At 42.7% G+C, this 19537-nt stretch overlaps 1 protein-coding gene across 1 annotated transcript; it reads left to right on the top strand.

Annotated features, from left to right (window-relative positions):
* Positions 1–18195, top strand: CFAP90 (cilia and flagella associated protein 90). Its single transcript, XM_073332398.1, has 4 exons — positions 1–387; positions 13679–13795; positions 17316–17389; positions 18123–18195. The coding sequence occupies exons 1-4, from the start codon at positions 217–219 to the stop codon at positions 18175–18177; spliced, it is 417 nt and encodes a 138-aa protein (XP_073188499.1). The 5' UTR covers positions 1–216; the 3' UTR covers positions 18178–18195.
* The last annotated feature ends 1342 nt before the right edge of the window (positions 18196–19537 follow it).

Here is a 19537-nt window from a genome sequence, read left to right as displayed (position 1 = left end):
TCGCCCACCCTGCGAGCGCTTTGCAGGGCACAACTTACCTGCCTTTGGTGCCAACACGCCTACAGCTTGTTATGTGGCGCACGGCGCCTCTCATTTCCCGCTCCCTTTGTGTGGCCTCACAATTGGATACTCAGTGTGTTTCCTAGTAACCACGGGACCAGCAACAGCGGGGCCTCCCTGCTCCGTGCCCCAGGCGGGCCGGGCTCTGGCCGCGGGATGCCGCGCACCCAGGAGGCGACGGAACCAGACGGGCAGCGGGAGGAGAAAGCAGCTGAGCAGGCAAGCGGGAAACACCAGCTGCCGCTCTGCGCCCTGTCCGCCTTCAGCTACATCCCGCCCGGCCGCAGGGACCCTCCGGAGCACAGCTACTTCCACCAGGAGTTCAAGGTGAGGGGGAGGAGAGCGGGGCAGGGCGCGGAGAGGACAGCATGGAGCGGGGCTGGGGGAGAGGGAATGAAAAGAGGAGGAAAAAGAAAGGAGGGCGCATGGGAGTGAAAGCGAAGAGGCTGCCGGGGGCAGGAGAAACATCACACGCACGGATGTGCAAGGAAGTAAGTAGATGTTTGTACATTTCACCTGGAGAGGAAAATCCATTCTTGGCTTTCCCTCCCCACCCTTAAATCTTTAATTTGCAGAGCCTGGGCCCCTGAGTGGTCAGCACTCATCATTCCTCCGAAGTAAAGCAATTAATATCAACAAGGATGTTCAGCATCTGGAAAATCTTGTTTGCTCCTCAGAGTATAATTTACAGCCTAGAGAAAAAAAGTAGTTAAATGGGAATTTACTGAGCCCTAGCGAAATTAATAAAGGGTGTGTATAAGAAGTTCAGCTTTTTGGCAGTCTTTTATGCAGACTAATTCAATCTGGGACCATGTATTTGCATTTAATAAAATTGGGTGGGTTGGTCTGAGTCACAATAGACATGATGACAACACAACCGTCTGAAATTTGATGCCAATAGTTTAAAGGCACACAAATCAACCACATGAGACTGTCACACTTTTGCCTTATGCTGGAAAGTCCACTTTAACACTTACATAGCACTTTTCATTTTCAAAGTTCTTTGTGGAGTGTAATTAATTTTGACAACACTACTGGAGGAGGAAAGGTATTACCCACATTTTCTAGATGGGAAAAGTGATACAGAAAGGAGTTGGAGTGAATTTCAACAAAACATATTGAATTGACAAACAGAATTTTGTCCTCTGTTTAAATCTCTAAACATACTTCAGATAGTGATTTTATTGAAAAATATCTCAGTGCTATCTATATTTGGCACAGATTAGGTGTCCAATTTCTGCTGAGAAGTCTGTGCTGTCAGAGATTGAAATAGAAAATAGCTTCCATATTGGTTCAGAAGTGGAAAATAGTTCAACATCAGTAGGGCTCTGATTCTACAAACATTCATGCACATGGTTAACTTTACTACTATAGGTTAGATTCACAAAGAGACGTAGGCCCAGATTTAGGCACCAATGGTATTCACAAAACACCCCACTCAGCTGCCATCAAACCTGTAGGCACCTAAACTCTGTCAGTTAGGGCACTCACTTGAGAAGTGGGAGATTCCTGTTAAAAGCTCTTTTCCCCCTCAGGCAGTAGGACTTGAACTGGGGGTCTCCCATATCCCACATGAGTCCCCTAACCACTGTACTGGAAGTTATGGAGGCCTCCCCCTCCACAAGCTTCTTGCAAGAGGCATCTGACTCCAGGAGAGGGTTCATAGCTGAGAATCCCAAGCAGAGATGAGTGCCTCCCTCCATTCCAACCGGTGGGCTGGTCTACACTAGAAAATTAGACTGATACAGCTACACGGTGCAGTGGTATGAATTTTTCACACCCCCTGAGCGACGTAGTTAAGACAACCTAAATCCCCATGTAGATGGCTAGGTCAATGGAAGAATTCTTGTCAACTTAGCTACCACCTCTCATGGATTAACTAAAGCAAACAGGAGAACACTTCCCATCACTATCATGTCTACACTGAAGTTTATAATGCAGCCCAGCTGCAGCTAAGTCGATGCAGTGTTTTAAGTGTAGACATAGCCTTAGGCACTGACCTGCCTGAGAGGGGTAGCGTTTAGCACGTGCCCTTCTCCTTGGCATTTCCCATTGGCTAGTTTAGGCAGGAAGCCGTCTGGCATGCTGGCTTTTTGTGAATCCATTCTTCGGTACCTGTCTGCCTCCATTTGTTGTATAGGAAGCCTGAGTGCTTAACTCCAACTTTGTGAATCTCAGTGATTTTGTAGGTGCCTAAGAGTTTGAAGATGAGGTGGCCAAATCTATTACCCAGCAAAGGGATTTAGGACTCTTATGTTAACTCTCTCTCTTAGCAGGAATTAAAATACTGCATAAAGCTGCTGAGTAAATACTGCTTACTCATTAGGACAGGTGAGGCTTAACTTTCAGCAAGAAGGAGAAGCAGAGTTATCAAGGTGCTGTAGGAAACTCTAGGAGCAGCCAAGACTGAGGAGAAATCTTAGGCTGAGATTTATGATCTATTATTACTGGAGTCACCAACAAAGACAAAAATCTAGGTGGGGGTAAGTTTGACTGTGAAGATTTTATATGAAGTAGGATAAAAGTACTACCTGCTCACAGCTAAGTAACAGGATATAGAACCTTTCACGTCTGTTCCTGGTTCACATTCAGCATAGGTCAGTAGTGCTGCAATGGTCTGAGTGTGGCTTAATCATGTGTGTGAAATGAATTGCTCATTTCAATCCAAAATGTTACAATTCACTTATCTAATGCATTTGACAAAGATCACCACAGCCCATCCTCTTGCCACATTGGTTGGATGGTTTTGTTAAAATAATCCGCATTGACATTGCTCATTTTCATCTGCAGGTTTCAGAGTTACCCAGGAAAGGCACTGTAGTGCCAGAGCCAAATGAGCATTGTGAATGAGAATAGTTAATGCTGTGCTGAAAAGATTAAAGAAAGAAAGGGAGAACAACAACATTAAGCCAAGGTGAGGCTGCAGCTCCAAAAATGGCTGATAAAGTCTCATTGTAAATTCTATATCAAATTCACGTTGATCAGCTGCCATATGGCAGAGCTTTGTTTAGAATATGAAGTCACTTTTACAAACCAGGTAATCTGGGAGTGTTACAAGATGCCACTCTGATAATATAAAAATAAAATAAAAACTAAAAGTGTTAACAGCTATTTCATAGATTCTCATCTGGGATAGCACCATGGGAATAAGCATGAGAAATGACCTGGAAAAAAAGCATAGATGTGACCCAGGGGTCTGCATAACTAAGGAATTATTAGACCATGAGTTAAAAAGACATGACAAATTTGAGGTTTGCATTGGGTGACTGTGAGGAATAAGCTGACTGACTGTTGGGGTAAGCTTATTGACTATTTCAACAGAGAGTGTTAAAAACAAATGTAATTCAGAGATTGAGGTAGACAGATGCACTGGCTAGTGGCCTGAGAACATGACTGGAAGACAGGAAATCCTTAATTTTAATCCCATTTTTGACAATGACTCCCTTTCTGGTTTTGGGCAAATTCATGTAAACAGTGTGTGTTTCATTTCCCCATCTATAAAGTACCCCATGCCTATTTGTTAGGCATGCTGTGAACTTTAATTAATGTTTGCAAAGTGATTTATAAGTGCTTGATTTTATTAAGCCAGATCATAGGAAATGCTCACCTGAGACATGGATTGCTTGTCCATTTTACATGATTCATTCATTTTGACTGGTTTATTAAAAATACAGGCCTACTATTCTAGCATTTAGCAATTGATAGAAATGACTACCATTAATATCAGTAAAGTATCTGCAGACAAAATAACCAGCCAGACATTGCAAAACTAGGTGGGACTTGACATGCCAGGTGATAACAAGGATCTGTAACCACAGCAATGTAATTGGTATAATTCTGGCAGAACTGCTCAAAACAGTTTATCTAGGACAGATTTACAGTTTAACATAATAGGCTGGTTGTCTACCTTCAAATCCAAGAAAGGCTGAATTTTCTTCATTGATGTAGAGAGTCAGTGAATAATGCAGTAGTTCTTTTTAACCAGCATGAGGTAGATCTTTACTTGGCTTCTAAATAAAATATGGAGAGCAAAGGAAAAGCTATAGTGAAGTATAATAATGGAGAGGACAAATCACCACCTAGAATTCTGCAAGGCTCATCGCCTCTGAGAAGTGAAAGGGAGAATAGATTAAAAAACAAAACAGCCCCTCCTCTTGAACACCAAGTAACATATTTCCCTTACTGAATAACCCCATTATATTATCTTTGAAAACTCATGGCGATCAGGGAGGTCCCGAATGACTGGAAAAAGGCTAATGTAGTGCCCATCTTTAAAAAAGGGAAGAAGGAGGAACCAGGGAACTACAGGCCAGTCAGCTTCACCTCAGTTCCTGGAAAAATCATTGGGCAGGTCCTCATGGAATCCATTTCGAAGCACTTTGAGGAGAGAAAAAGTGATCAGGAACAGTCAGCATGGATTCACCGAGGGCAAGTCAGGCCTGACTAACCTAATTGCCTTCTTTGATGAGATAACTGGCTCTGTGGATGAGGGGAAAGCAGTGGATGTGTTATTTCTTGACTTTAGCAAAGGTTTTGATATGGTCTCCCACAGTATTCTTGCCAGCAAGTTAAAGAAGTATGGGCTGGATGAATGGACTATAAGGTGGCTAGAAAGCTGGCTAGATTATCGGACTCAACAGATAGTGATCAGTGGCTCCATGTCTAGTTGGCAGCTGGTATCAAGTGGAGTGCCCCAGGGGTCGGTCCTGGGGCTGGTTTTGATCAATATCTTCATTAATGATCTGGAAGGATGGGATGGATTGCACCCTCAGCAAGTTTGCAGATGACACTACACTGGGAGGAGTGGTAGCTACTCTAGAGGATAGGGATAGGATACAGAGGGACCTAGACAAATTAAAGGATTGGGACAAAAGAAATCTGATGAAGTTCAACAAGGATAAGTGCAGAGTCCTGCACTTAGGACGGAAGAATCCCATGCACTGCTACAGACTAGGGACCGAGTGGCTAGGTAGCAGTTCTGCAGAAATGGACCTGGGGCTTACAGTGGATGAGAATCATAGAATCATAGACTTTAAGGTCAGAAGGGACCATTATGATAGTCTAGTCTGACCTCCTGCACAACGCAGGCCATAGAATCTCACCCACCCTCTCCTGTAACAACCCACCGACCTATGTCTGAACTATGAAGTCCTCAAATCATGATTTAAAGACTTCAAGGTTCAGAGAATCCTCCAGCAAATGACCCGTGCCCCATGCTGCAGAGGAAGGCGAAACCCCCCAAGGTCTCTGCCAATCTGCCCTGGAGGAAAATTCCTTCCTGACCCCAATTATGGCGATCAGCTAAACCCTGAGCATGTGGGCAAGACTCACCAGCCAAAGAATTCTCTGTAGTAACTCAGATCCCACCCGATCTAGTGTCCCATCACAGGCCATTGGGCATATTTACCACTAATATTCAAAGATCAATTAATTGCCAAAATTAGGCTATCCCATCATACCATCCCCTCCATAAACTTATGAAGCTTAGTCTTGAAGCCAAATATGTTTTTTGCCTCCACTGGTCCCCTTGGAAGGTATTCCAGAACTCCACTCCTCTGATGGTTAGAAACCTTCGTCTAATTTCAAGTCTAAACTTCCTGATGGCCAGTTTATATTCATTTGTTCTTGTGTCACATTGGTACTGGGCTTAAATAATTCCTCTCCCTCCCTGGTATTTATCCTCTGATATATTTATAGAGAGCAATCATATCTTCCCTCAGCCTTCTTTTGGTAAGGCTAAACAAGCCAAGCTCTTTGAGTCTCCTTTCATAAGACAGGTTTTCCATTCCTCGGATCATCCTAGTAGCTCTTCTCTGTACCTGATCCAGTTTGAATTTATCCTTCTTAAACATGGGAGACCAGAACTGCACAAAATATTCCACAGATGAGGTCTCACCAGTGCCTTGTATAACTGTACTAACACCTCCTTATCTCTACTGGAAATACCTTGCCTGGTGCATCCCAAGACTGCATTAGCTTTTTTCACACCCATATCACATTGGTGGCTCATAGTCATCCTGTGATCAACCAATACTCCAAGGTCTTTCTCGTCCTCTGTTACTGCCAAGTGATGCGTCCCTAGTTTATAACAAAAAATTCTTGTTATTAATCCCTAAATGCATGACCTTGCACTTTTCACTATTAAATTTCATCCTATTAGTATTACTCCAGTTTACAAGGTCATCCAGATCTTCCTGTATGATATCCCGGTCCCTCTCTGTATTGGCAATACCTGCCAGCTTTGTGTCATCTGCAAACTTTATTAGCACATTCCCACTTTTTGTGCCAAGGTCAGTAATAAAAAGATTAAATAGGATTGGTCCCAAAACCGATCTCTGAGGAACTCCACTAGTAACCCCCTTCCAGCCTGACAGTTCACCTTTCAGTATGACCATTTGTAGTCTCTCCTTTAACCAGTTCCTTATCCACCTTTCAATTTTCATACTGATCTCCATCTTTTCCAGTTTAGCTAATAATTCCCCATGTGGAACCATATCAAATGCCTTACTGAAATCAAGGTAAATTAGATCCACTGCATGTCCTTTGTCTAAAAAATATGTTACCTTCTCAAAGGAGATCAGGTTGGTTTGGCATGATCTATCTTTTGTAAAACCATGCTGTATTTTGTCCCAATTACCATTGACCTCAATGTCCTTAACTATTTTCTCCTTCAAATTTTTTTCCAAGACCTTGCATACTGCAGATGTCAAACTAACAGGCCTGTAGTTACTCGGATCACTTTTTTTCCATTTCTTAAAATAAGGAACTATGTTAGCAATTCTCCAGTCATACGGTATAACCCCTGAGTTTACAGATTCATTCACAATTCTTGGTAATAGGTTTGCAATTTCATGTGCCAGTTCCTTTAATATTCTTGGATGAAGATTATTTGGGGCCCCCTGATTTAGTCCCATTAAGCTGTTTGAGTTTGGCTGCTACCTCGGATGTGGTAATATCTACCTCCATATCGTCATTCTCATTTGTCATCCTACCATTATCCCTAAGCTCCTCATTAGCCTCATTAAAGACGGAGGCAAAGTATTTGTTTAGATATTGGTCCATGTCTAAATTATCCTTAACCTCCACTCCATCCTCAGTGTTTAGCGGTCCCACTTCTTCTTTCTTTGTTTTCTTCTTATTTATATGGCTCGAGAACCTTTTACTATTGGTTTTAATTACCTTTGCAAAGGTCCAACTCTACATGTCTTTTGGCCTTTCTCACTTTATCCCTACATGTTCTGACCTCAATAAGGTAGCTTTCCTTGCTGATCTCTCCCATCTTCTACTCCTTGCAGGCGTTCCGCTTTTTCTTAATCACCTCTCTGAGATGCTTGCTCATCCAGCTTGGTCTACAACTCCTGCCTATGAGATTTTTCCCCTTTCTTGGGATGCAGGCTTCTGATAGTTTCTGCAACCTTGACTTGAAGTAATTCCAGGCCTCCTCCAACTTTAGATCCACAAGTTCTTCAGTCCAATCCACTTTCCTAACTAATTTCCTTAATTTTTTAAAGTTAGCCCTTTTGAAATCAAACACCCTAGTCACAGATCTAATTTTGTTTATCCTTCCATTTAGTTTGAACTGAATTAGCTCATAATTGCTTGAACCAAGGTTGTCCCCTACAACTATTTCTTCTATGAGGACCTCACTACTTGCCAAAACCAAATCTAAAATGGCATCCCCTCTTGTTGGTTCAGCAACTAATTGGTGAAGGAATCCATCAGCTATTGCATCCAGGAAAATCTGAGCCCTATTATTATTACTAGCACTTGTCCTCCAGTCTATATCTGGGAAGTTAAAGTCTCCCATGATCACACAATTCCCATTAGTATTTACTTCATTAAAAACATTAAAGAGGTCTCTATCCATAACCAAATCGGATCCCGGCGGTCTATAGCATATCTCACGCGCTGTCCCAGGGGAGGCTCTAGTAGCTTTCTTCCCCAATGTGATTTTTGCCCAGACAGACTCTGTCTTATCCATTCCATCACTTCTTATTTCTTTACACTTATTTCTACCTCATCATTGATATACAATGCTACTCTACCACTTTTGCCTTTATGACTGTCTTTCCTAAAGAGCACAGACCCTTCAATACCTGTAGTCCAGTCATGACCACTATTCCACCATGTTTCTGTTATCCCTAGAATATCTGGTTTCACTTCCTACATCAATAGCTCTAGTTCCTCCATTTTGTTGCCTAGGCTCCTCACATTAGTGTACAAACATCTTAATTTTTGCTGTTTGGCTTCGCTCACATTGTGCCTAATTGGGTAAAGAGACATTCTATTGCCAAAAGAACAGGAGTACTTGTGGCACCTTAGAGACTAAAAAATTTATTAGAGCATAAGCTTTCGTGAGCTACAGCTCACTTCATCGGATGCATAGAATGGAACATTTATCTGTATGTGTATATATGTTAGAAGTTACCATAAAAACTGTAAAAAGAAAAGGAGTACTTGTGGCACCTTATTTCTTAGTCTCTAAGGTGCCATAAGTACTCCTTTTCTTTTTTTGGTTGCAGACTAACATGGCTGCTACTCTGAAACCATACAAACTGTGAGAGGCTAATTAGTTAAGATGAGCTATTATCAGCAGGAGAAAAAAAAACTTTTGTAGTGATAATCAAGATGGCCCATTTAGACAGTTGACAAGAAGGTGTCTTAACTTAAGGAAATAGATTCAATATGTGTAATGACCCAGCCACTCCCAGTCTCTATTCAAACCCAAGTTAATGGTATCTAGTTTGCATATTAATTCAAGTTCAGCAGTTTCTCTTTGGAGTCTGTTTTTGAAGCTTTTCTGTTGCACAGTTGCCTCCCTTAGATCTTTTACTGAGTGGCCATGGAGGTTGAAGTGTTCTTCTACTGTTTTTTTTAATGTTATGATTCAAAAACCAGTAGCAGAACACTTCAACCTCTGTGACCACTCAGTAAAAGATCTAAGGGAGGCAATTGTGCAACAGAAAAGTTTCAAAAACAGACTCCAAGGAGAAACTGCTGAACTTGAATTAATATGCAAACTAGATACCATTAACTTGGGTTTGAATAGAGACTGGGAGTGACTGGGTCATTACACATATTGAATCTATTTCACTAAATTAAGCATCCTCACACCTTCTTGTCAACTGTCTAAATGGGCCATCTTGATTATCACTACAAAAAGTTTTTTTCTCCTCTTGATAATAGATCATCTTAACTAATTAGCCTCTCAGTCTGTATGGTAACTTCTAACTTATCTGTATGTGTGTGTGTATCTTACTATATGTTCCATTCTATGCATCACGAAGGCTTATGTTCTAATAAATTGGTTAGTCTCTAAGTGCCACAAGTACTCCTGTTCTTTTTGCGGGTACAGACTAACATGGCTGCTACTCTGAAACCATTCTATTGCCAGTACCACCTATTAGACTGGTATCTAAACTACCCTTCCTCCTTATGTCCATTCTCCTACGCATGGCTGTATCCTTTCTTACTTCATTTTCTTCCCTCTCAATGTTAAAATCCGGCATGGAGATTACCTGGACATGTCCCAACCATCTCCCCCAAATTCCTAGTTGAAAGCTCTCTTAATCAGTTGTGCCAGCCTCCATCCTAGAAGTCTATTTCCCTTCCTACTCAGGTGAGGTCCATCCCGAGAGAACAGCTTTCAGAGTAACAGTCCTGTTAGTCTGTATTCGCAAAAAGAAAAGGAGAGAACAGTCCTCTGTCCATTAATGCTTTCCAGTGGCCATACATCCCAAAGCCCTCCTTATAGCACCACTGCCTGAGCCATCTGTTGATCATCATAATCTTGTCACACCTTTGTTGCCCTTCTCTAGGAACAGGCAGAATCCCTCTGAAGATCACCTGAGCCTCGATTTCCTTAGCATCTTCCCCAGCCTGCATAGTCTCCCTTGATAAGTTCCAGCGAGAATCTAGCCATATAATTTGTTCCCACATGAAGGGCAATCAGTGGATTCTTTCCCGCTCCTGTTAGGATCCTCTTCAGCCTCAGCTCCACATCCCATATCTTAGCCACCGGCAGACAGCAAACCCTTCTGTTCTCTGGATCAGCTCTGGTTACAGGCCTTTCTATTCTTCTCAGTAAGGAGTCCCCACTCACGTAGACCTGCCTTTTCCTGGTGATGGTGCGATTCTCTGGTCTATCCCCTGTTCCCTCTGGCTGCAAATCCTCTTGATTCCTATTGTCCCTTGCAATCCTCTGCGACTCATCCCATATCCTCCTGGGGCTCATATTTGGTGGTGTTATCTCCATTGACTCTTCCCCTCAGACTAGCTGCTCTTCTCTTCTTCCTTGCCCTTCCACCTTCAGTGACCACCTGCTGTGCCCCTTCTTCATTTTCCAACTCCACAAACTTGTTCCTGAGCTCTATTTCTCCTTCACTAGCCCATCTTTTCCTCTGCCTGGTTCTCTTAGTGACATGCTTCTACGGTCCACTTTCCTCACCCAGCAGTCTCCCCTTGGAATTCTTTGGTCCTGCTTCCATCTGCAAGTCTGAACTTTTCCCTTCAGCCTCCTCATGCCTTTGTTTCATCATCCGCTCAAACCCCCTTCTAAACTCAACCAGAGTTTCCCCCTGCATCTCCAATCCTCGGATCTTTTCTTCTATCAGCTCTATCAGGCGGCACTTCATGCAGACAAAACTCTTTTCAGGTACCCCCTCCAGGACCATATACATGCCACGGCTTCAACATCCAGTCATCTTCATTGTGTCTTCCACTGCTTGGGTCGCTACCACTGCTGCCTCTGTATTGGTCATCGCCTTCTCACCTAAGTCAAATACCTTCTCCTCTAACAGAATTCCCACTCAAACTCCCCTGTTTACAGCTCTGTTTGCTGGCTCCTGTGCCACTGCAGCTGTCCTAGCTGCTGCCTGACTGGCTGGCTACCTTTATAGGACCCCTAGTCAGAGAAGCCCCGTCCCCTAACCAGGGCTCAGCTTCTCTTCCAGCACACTGCCCCTACCAGTCTCTACAAATACTTACAAATACCTTCTCCTCCAAGCTGGATATGAATCAGCAGTGTGCCCTTGTTGCCAAGAAGGCTAACAGCATTTTGGGCTGTATAAGTAGGAGCATTGCCAGCAGATCGAGGGATGTGATCATTCCCCTCTATTTGGCATTGGTGAGTCCTCATCTGGAGTACTGTGTCCAGTTTTGGGCCCCACACTACAAGAAAGATGTGGAAAGATTGGAAAGAGTCCAGCAAAGGACAACAAAAATGATTAGGAGGTTGGAGCACATGATTTATGAGGAGAGGCTAAGGGAACTGGGATTATTTAGTCTGCAGAAGAGAAGAATGAGGGGGGATTTGATGGCTGCTTTCAACTACCTGAAAGGGGGTTCCAAAGAGGATGGATTTAGACTGTTCTCAGTGGTGGCAGATGACAGAACAAGAAGAATGGTCTCAAGTTGCAGCGGGGGAGGTTTAGGTTGGATATTAGGAAAAAATCTTTTTCACTAGGAGGGTGGTGAAGCACTGGAATGGGTTACCTAGGGAGGTGGTGGAATCTCCTTCCTTAGAGGTTTTTAAGGTCAGGCTTGACAAAGCCCTGGCTGGGATAATTTAGTTGGGGATTGGTCCTGCTTTGAGCAGGGGGTTGGACAAGATCAGTGGTTCTCAAACTAGGGCCGCCGCTTGTTCAGGGAAGGTGGGCCAGTTTGTTTACCTGCTGCTTCCGCAGGTTCGGCTGATCACAGCTTCCACTCGCCATGGTTCACCGCTCCAGGCCAATGGGGGCTGCAGGAAGGGTGGCTAGCAGATCCCTTTGCCCGCGCAGTTTCCCGCAGCCCCCATTGGCCTGGAGTGGCGAACTGCGGCGAGTGGGAGCTGTGATTGGCCGAACCTGTGGATGCGGCAGGTAAACAGACCGGCCCGGCCCTCCAGGGGCTTTCCCTGAACAAGCGGCAGCCCTAGTTTGAGAACCACTGGACTAGATGACCTCCTGAGGTCCCTTCCAACTCTGATATTCTATGATTCTATAGGAGTGCACTAGTGACACCATAGTTAAGGCAGTGCCAAAAGTTTCCTTTCAATGGGACCATTATAACCATCTAGTACTGTTCTGACTTTAATATTTTCAGAGAAATAGTTATAAAATAGAAAAAAAGCATATAAAAATCAGAACATGCTTCAGTTTTCTAAAGTACAATAAGGCCTGGCAGAATTTTGTTTAATAGGTAATAATTTCTTTTAAATTTTTTAAATTATGTAAATGTTCATAGTTGCACAAAATTATGGGGTTTAAGCATTTTTTATATTTATAAATGTAAATGTTCACACTTGTTGGAAACTGGAGGGGCGGGTGTCAGATAATTATTTAATGATTCACATTGATATTCAAAAAGTTAAAACTTTATAGCCATTAAAGCCACAAATTGTCAACCACACACATGAAAATATACAAAGTAAATATCCTTAAATCAAACCGTAAAGTTCTCAAGCAGCACTTTTCTTACTTTGCCAATCTGTAAATTTCAATTATTATTGATGGAATTTATTTGGTCAGGTTGTATGTACACAGTGAAATCGATGTTTACTGGCATTTACCTATAAAAATCTAATCCTTCCAAGCCTAATTACAACTACATCACTGCTGAGCCAAAAATGAGGGTTGAAGTTTTTAAAGTTTCACTTTTTCAGATTTTTGATCATGTGTCACAAGAGCAGTGTGATAGGTTGAGATCTTCTCTGGTCAAAGTGCTGAGCCTTTGATGATTTTCATAAGTACAGTAATTATTAATATATTGCAAAAGGTCTTTTCCTCTCCTCTCTCAAACATTTTTTTCTGAAACATACAGTTCAGTATCTGTAAACAATAATAAATCTCTAGTGTCTGTAGCTAATTGTGCATTACTTAGCACCTTGGGCCTTCAAGGACTCAAGGCTTCATTTCTTGTATATAAAAAACCAGTGCTGCAATCAGTGTGAGTCTTGAGTACACCAGGCAATGCATGACTGGGATTCACTCGAGACTCTCATTAAATAGAGCTCTGAGTTCTTCATATGAAAAGATGTTTTAAGTACAATCATTTTTATGTTTCTGGGAGAGGTGGCAAGTGTGTATTTATCCATATTATTGGAACCAGAGATTACTCATGCCGTATGTTTCTGAGCTACACAAAAATATGCATTAACTTGAAGATAAAGGCTGATTCACAGGCTACTTTCAATATCTATTTCTTTCAAAATGAACTTCAAAGCTGCCTTTCTCTCTTCATTTTCTTCAGTCAAAATGTCTCTTTAATCAAGTGTGTGCATTTGCTGAAGGAAAATAGTTCAATAAGGAAACTGATTTAAGCTTCCATGCGGTTACTATAAATTACAAAGGGGGAAACAGTGATATGAAATTCTCTGAAAAATCCTCTGGCAATGTCTTTTCATATACCGTGGAAGTTGTTTTAGTTTCACATTTTTCACAGACAAACCAAATGCACAAAAGAATTGTAACAATTCTTCAGACTATTTCAAAAGGATGCCCCAAATGTTGCTAATAACTGATGTTCCTCACAGCATCTAGTGCTGCACATGCACCAGTTAGTAGTTCTACTACATTATTTTCTAACTCACACTGTTAAACACCACCTTAAGTTAATCATTTTTTTTCTTTATCCCAAGACAGGGATTGTTTCCACATATGACTCCATTTTTAAGAGGCCAATGGGTTACAATGAAAAACTCCACCGATGTGACAGAGAACATGCAAACAATCGAGGTCTTAACATTAACGATGAGGTAAGGTTTATATGCTGACATTAAAGTGGTTTCATTCATATTGACAACACTGGAGTTAGGTGCCTAGGCTCCAACACAATTAATGTGGAGAGAGAGATGTGACGGAGACCTTTTGACAATGTGGCCCACTGTTCTTTGCAAAGCACTCTTATCTCAGACCTGACAAACTCACTACACCAAACATGTGTCTTATAGGATATTTATCTATAAAAAGTAACTTAGGATATCTACAGAAATCTTGTAACCTGTCAAGCTTCATAATCCTTTTGAAATATCTGACCAAGTAATATTTAAGGAATAATGTATTTATATTACAAGTATGCTTTAAGGACTTGGAGTAAAGGTTTGTCATCGGGGTAGTGTGTCTCACTGATGACCCATTCAGACAAGAGGGAGTTGTTACCCCTCCCTAGTCAGCTGGCCAGGTAATACCAGGTTTTTTTGGCTGCCCTTGCCATATCCCAGAACTCTCAATGGAAAACCATCAGAGACAAGCACAAATGATTGGAACCACTTGAAGGTGAAAAAGAACAATAGAGGAAGCAGGAGCTTGCCCTGGCTCTGAATAAAGACAAAAGATTGTTTCAGAATAACAGAGTGTAGGGAAAGGCACTCTGGATCCATTCACTGAGGAAACCCCTTAACGAGTGGGGGTCTTTCATGAACATTTAGATTTTGGTTCTTGTGAAATCAGCCAGATCTGCAATGGACTGAACTTAGTTATACAGTAGACGTAACTATTGAAAAGTGTAGACCCAGGTTAGTGTTTTATGCTTTCGTTTTGTGTTGTGTTGTAACCACTTGCTTTCACCATTTAGTTACATCTTTATTTTTTCTTAAATAAAACTACATTTTTTATTACAAGTGCTGTGTGGTTTAGAGGAACAGTGGTTTAATATGAAACCAGTGGAATTGGAATAATTTTTATAGTGGGGGGTGCTGAAAGCCACTGAACAAAACTGTAAGCCCTGTATATGATGGAAACCACTTCAAGCCAGGAGGTGCTGCTGCACCCCCAGTACTCCTATTTCCAGCATCCCTGGTGAAACTGGTAAATTGGGGTACACTGCATCTTTGGGTACAGAGAATCTGGAATTTCTGTGAATAGCCAGTACCAGGGGCAGGATAGCATAGGTGAACAATTCAAAGTGACTCAGGGGTTGGGGTGCACCTTTTGTTAACCTGCAAGGCAAAGACAGGGCTGGCATAGCCTAGAAGAGAGTGCTTGAATGGCTTGATGGTGCTAGGGAGCTAACAGCCAATTACCAGAAACAAGACTCCCTCACACCAGAGGCAGGAGATAACAGGTTGACTAACTGTCCTGGGTACCCTAAGAACTGTTATAATAGGCACCTTAGACTGTGATCCACAAAGCCAGCACACTAGGCAGGGAGCCACCTATGCGAGCCAATGGGCGACACCAACCAGAGAGGGGGCATGCTAAACCCTGCCCCTCTCTGACATAGGTGCCTAAGTCCAGGCTCCACAGGGGTGCCTTGCTTTGCTAGTAATCCATGAATAGGGGCAGATAGGCACTTGGCTCCCTAAATTGTTTGTGGGGCCTGAAACAACACAGCTGGGGGACAGGAGGGACTCATAACCTCTAGCCTAGCAGATAGGGCACTCACCTGGGATATGGGAAACCTCCACTTCAAGTCCCACCTCCACTTGAAGAGTAAGGATTTAAACATGGATCTGCTACCTCTCAGGTGAGTGCTCTAACCCCTGGGACATGCTGAGACAGGATTTCCTCACTGTCTCCTGTGGAAATTGTTCCACTTTAATTAAACAACAGAATACTTAAATATGTATTGGGCCAGAGAATGTTAGAATGACTATAACCTAGTGGTTAGAGCACTCACCTGAGATGTGGCAGCTCACTGTTCAACTCCCTTCTCCCCTCAGGAGGGGGCAGAAGTGGGAGGGAAGAGAAAACTTGAACTGGGGTTTTCTGTATCCTGGCTGAGAACCCTAGGCTAAAGATTATAAGGGAGGTCCTTCTCCACTTTCACCCCCCCCCCCCAGCAGTTTTGATTGGGGCCCCACATGTGATTTAGGCAGCTGAACGCCTATCCTTCCTAGTTCGTGACTCAGCTGGTGCTTAGGTGGGAAAGAGGTGTTTGGACACCTATCTCAAGGAAGCAGTACGCATGCTCAGGCAGTAGAAAAGCACTCAGGCATCTAAAGTGAGACTGCAGGACATGTGCCCAGAGGCAACAGTTTAGATGCTGAATGAGTTTAGGCACCTACAGCCAAGCAGGAGTTTTGTGGGTCAATGGTGTCTGTAAATGGGACTTAGGCTCCCAAAGTATCCTAAACCAGATTCAGGGCAAGAGTAAAGTCACGCCCATCAGACTGGGTAGACAGGTGTGGATGGTGCAGTTCAGGTAGTAGCACAGGCTAGTCACCCAAGTGCAGACTCCAGGGGTCAGGCAGGCTTCTACTGTGGTAGCTACCCCGCGTTGCTGCCCATGCCGCAGCGTCCCCTGATAGTTTTAATGCACTAGCTCAAGCAGCGCTGGCATGTTTCCAGCTGCCTGAGCAGGGATGCACACTCCCAACTGCTGTATAAACATACCCAAAGACACACACACCCTATTTTCCTGAGCTAGCAGTCTCCCCTCTCTATATTTTCTGTATTCTCCGGGCACAGTAGAGTTTGTGGAGCAAAGCTAGGCTGAAACCATTTAGGATGTCCAAGTGGAGAGATCCTTGTAGGAGTTAATACTGCCTGGGAGGAGGGGTGCCCAGACACCAGCATGGGAGAGCAAATGCTCAGTTCAGAAGCTCTAAGATCTGTGAGAACTACCTCTGATTTCCCTGTGAATCATGGGATTCTGGGTGGGTCAGGGAACTCTCCCAGTGTCTCTTCTGTATCTGAGCAGCTTCTGCCTAACCTCAAAAGCAAAGTGCCTAGTAGCCTTCATGTAGGAGCTGGCTCATCTCTCTTTTTGGGGTCAAGATTCTGGTTGGGGGGTGTTTTGTATTTCCTCCAGATTAATTTCCTTTTATTTTGGTAGAGTTTAGGGGTACAAGTGGGGTGTCACTGTTGGAAATGTTATGATGTCAGCAAAGCATTTTTGAAGAGGAATGTTGTGCAGTGTTTCCTAGATATCAGGAAAGGTCAGACTCCCGCTTTGCCTGATCTCCTCTGGACATTCACTCCGTAGTTGGATTGACTCAACAGAGAATGCTTGACGCTGACCTTCGTGATCTGCATTGTCCCAGCAGAGCACAACTGCTTCAGTGGTACATAGACCAAAGTTTTAATGTAGCTAAGGCTTGATCCAAATTTATCAAGTATTTGTACACAGATTAGGAGCTGTCACCTTAACCCTGCTGTAGGTTCCATCTTTATGTATCACCCTCTATTATTACAGTAGCACCTACAGACCCCAGCTAGGATTAGGGGCCGACTGTGCCAGACCCCATACAAACATACAAGTTCTCATATATTTGAAGTTCCATCCACACTGTAGCTACCGGAAGGAAGAAAGTTTTCTGTCTCTTTTGCCTCCAGAGCCTCCTGGTTGCTGTGATTCAGGAGGGTAATGCTGCACCAGTCTACATTTACAGCCAGTTCACATTTACAAGGTTAGCGTCATAACCATAAGATTGTTTTTTAAAACGAGACCTTTAATTGCACAGACATGAGTGGCTTAGTCCTCTACAATCACCAGGGAAAGCCTCCTGCTTACCACGGGTGAGTCAGTGAACTGATTTTTTCACGCTCAGATTTCATTAACTTATTTTTTGCAGTAAGTTAAGTGGGCAGAATACATGAAGGTGTAGAGAGATAGCAGAGCACAAAAACTGGCCGGGAGCATTACAGGCATCACAGTCACAAGTGCATTGTACAGGTCATCCCAACTGTGTGCTAATAAAACCTCGCTACTGCCCCCAAAAAACATACTAAATTAATTTCTTATGTGGTCTGCAACTAATGACATGGAAATTATCTGCACATGTTTACGGTGTGGATATACATATGGGTATGTACATGTAATCAGTATATAGTCATTCAGAGCATATCTCCATCTCAGTGGAGATATCCATATCTCAGTGATGCATTCATATTTTATCACTATTGTTAAAGTTCAGTCAGGAATTTTGGACAATAGACTAATGACTGTAATTGTCTGTCGGATAAACAAATGTGCCTTGCTCTAACACATATTATACAGTTCTGTCTAGGCTGAAGGACCACTTGTCATCAGCTGCTACACCAGATCTAGCAATCTATATTTGTCACAGCAGTGGCTCCTCTACTGTTTTGAATGTGTGTTTATATGTTAAGGAATATAAAATCTAAATAATGTTCTTACAGGAACTGGCAAGACCCATTGCTGTTTTGTCCTCTTCAGAATATGGGAGACACATAAACCAGCCTGTAGAGCAGTCGATCAGAAATTATGCAAGGATTAACCATGTGCAGGCTGAGTTCTACAGGAAAAATGGAGTCACCTGCTTGTTGGAAAAACCTTCTCAAAGTCTTGAACCATCATAAAGCTCCTGTCCCCCCAGCCACTGACATGAACATAGTGTAACACAGTTTTCACAGCAATAAGAAAATGAAGACTGTTTTGCCTTTTCCTGTAATACTTTCCTTCAGCTGGTCAGTGTGGCTTGGATAAAAAGAAAAAAAAATTAAGACATAAGAGCTGTCAGTTTCCCCATGTTAGTGTAAATGTACCTTTACATTTCATTAAAATCTTGCAAATAATTTCTCTACTAATTTTCAATGTATTACGATAGGATAGAGCAAGTTTCTTCTTCAAAGCATTTACAAACATCAGTTTACAATCCACACAACCATTCCTATTAGATTTGTAAGCAGTATTATCCTGATGGAAAAACTGAGGCAGAAAGAGGTTAAGGCCAAGATTTTCCAAAACAGGTGCCTAAATCTGTAATCCAGAAAAATATATAAACAATTTTCAGATCAACCTGAAAACAAAATTTGTTGAGATTTTTGGCAAACGGGAAATTTAAAAAAAATACATCATTTGAGGGTCAAACTAAACCTTAAATTCAATTCAAAATGAAGTGTTTTGTTTTGGTTTCAAGTATTTAACTTTGTACAATAGTACTGAAGGAAGATTTTGATAGGACATAGATATTCAGGCTTGTCTGTAAAGGCATATAACCTAAGCATTTAGGTGTATTCTTATGACTTAGCTAGTTATAGAGGTATAAAAGAAAGAATCAAAATCACTGTCTGCCGGTGTAAGGTCCTTCTCTTAGGGTATGCCTACACTATGAAATTAGGTCGAATTTATAGAAGTCGGTTTTTTAGAAATCGGTTTTATATATTCAAGTGTGTGTGTCCCCACAGAAAATGCTCTAAGTGCATTAACTCGGCAGAGTGCTTCCACAGTACCTAGGCTAGAATCGACTTCCGGAGCGTTGCACTGTGGGTAGCTATCCCACAGGTCCCGCAGTCTCCACTGCCCATTGGAATTCTGGGTTGAGATCCCAATGCCTGATGGGGCTAAAACATTGTCGCGGGTAGTTCTGGGTACATATCATCAGGCCCCCGTTCCCTCCCTCCCTCTGTGAAAGCAAGGGCAGACAATCGTTTCGCGCCTTTTTTCCTGAGTTACCTGTGCAGACGCCATACCACGGCAAGCATGGAGCCCGCTCAGGTAACCGTCACCGTATGTCTCATGGGTGCTGGCAGACGTGGTACTGCATTGCTACACAGTAGCATCAACCCAATGCCTTGTGGCAGCAGACGGTACA

Source organism: Lepidochelys kempii, chromosome 2, assembly GCF_965140265.1.
Source record: "Lepidochelys kempii isolate rLepKem1 chromosome 2, rLepKem1.hap2, whole genome shotgun sequence".
Lineage (NCBI taxonomy): Eukaryota > Metazoa > Chordata > Testudines > Cheloniidae > Lepidochelys > Lepidochelys kempii.
The sequence above is the reverse complement of the archived record's forward strand: the minus strand, read 5'-3'. Positions and strand labels throughout refer to the sequence as shown.

Excerpts from the sequence above, each read along its gene's own strand:
- CFAP90 (XM_073332398.1), top strand. The coding sequence starts at position 217 with ATGCCGCGCACCCAGGAGGCGACGGAACCAGACGGGCAGCGGGAGGAG. Across the intron at positions 13,796-17,315 it reads GTCTTAACATTAACGATGAG|AGCCTCCTGGTTGCTGTGAT; the intron begins GTAAGGTTTATA and ends TTTTGCCTCCAG. Across the intron at positions 17,390-18,122 it reads AGCCAGTTCACATTTACAAG|GAACTGGCAAGACCCATTGC; the intron begins GTTAGCGTCATA and ends ATGTTCTTACAG.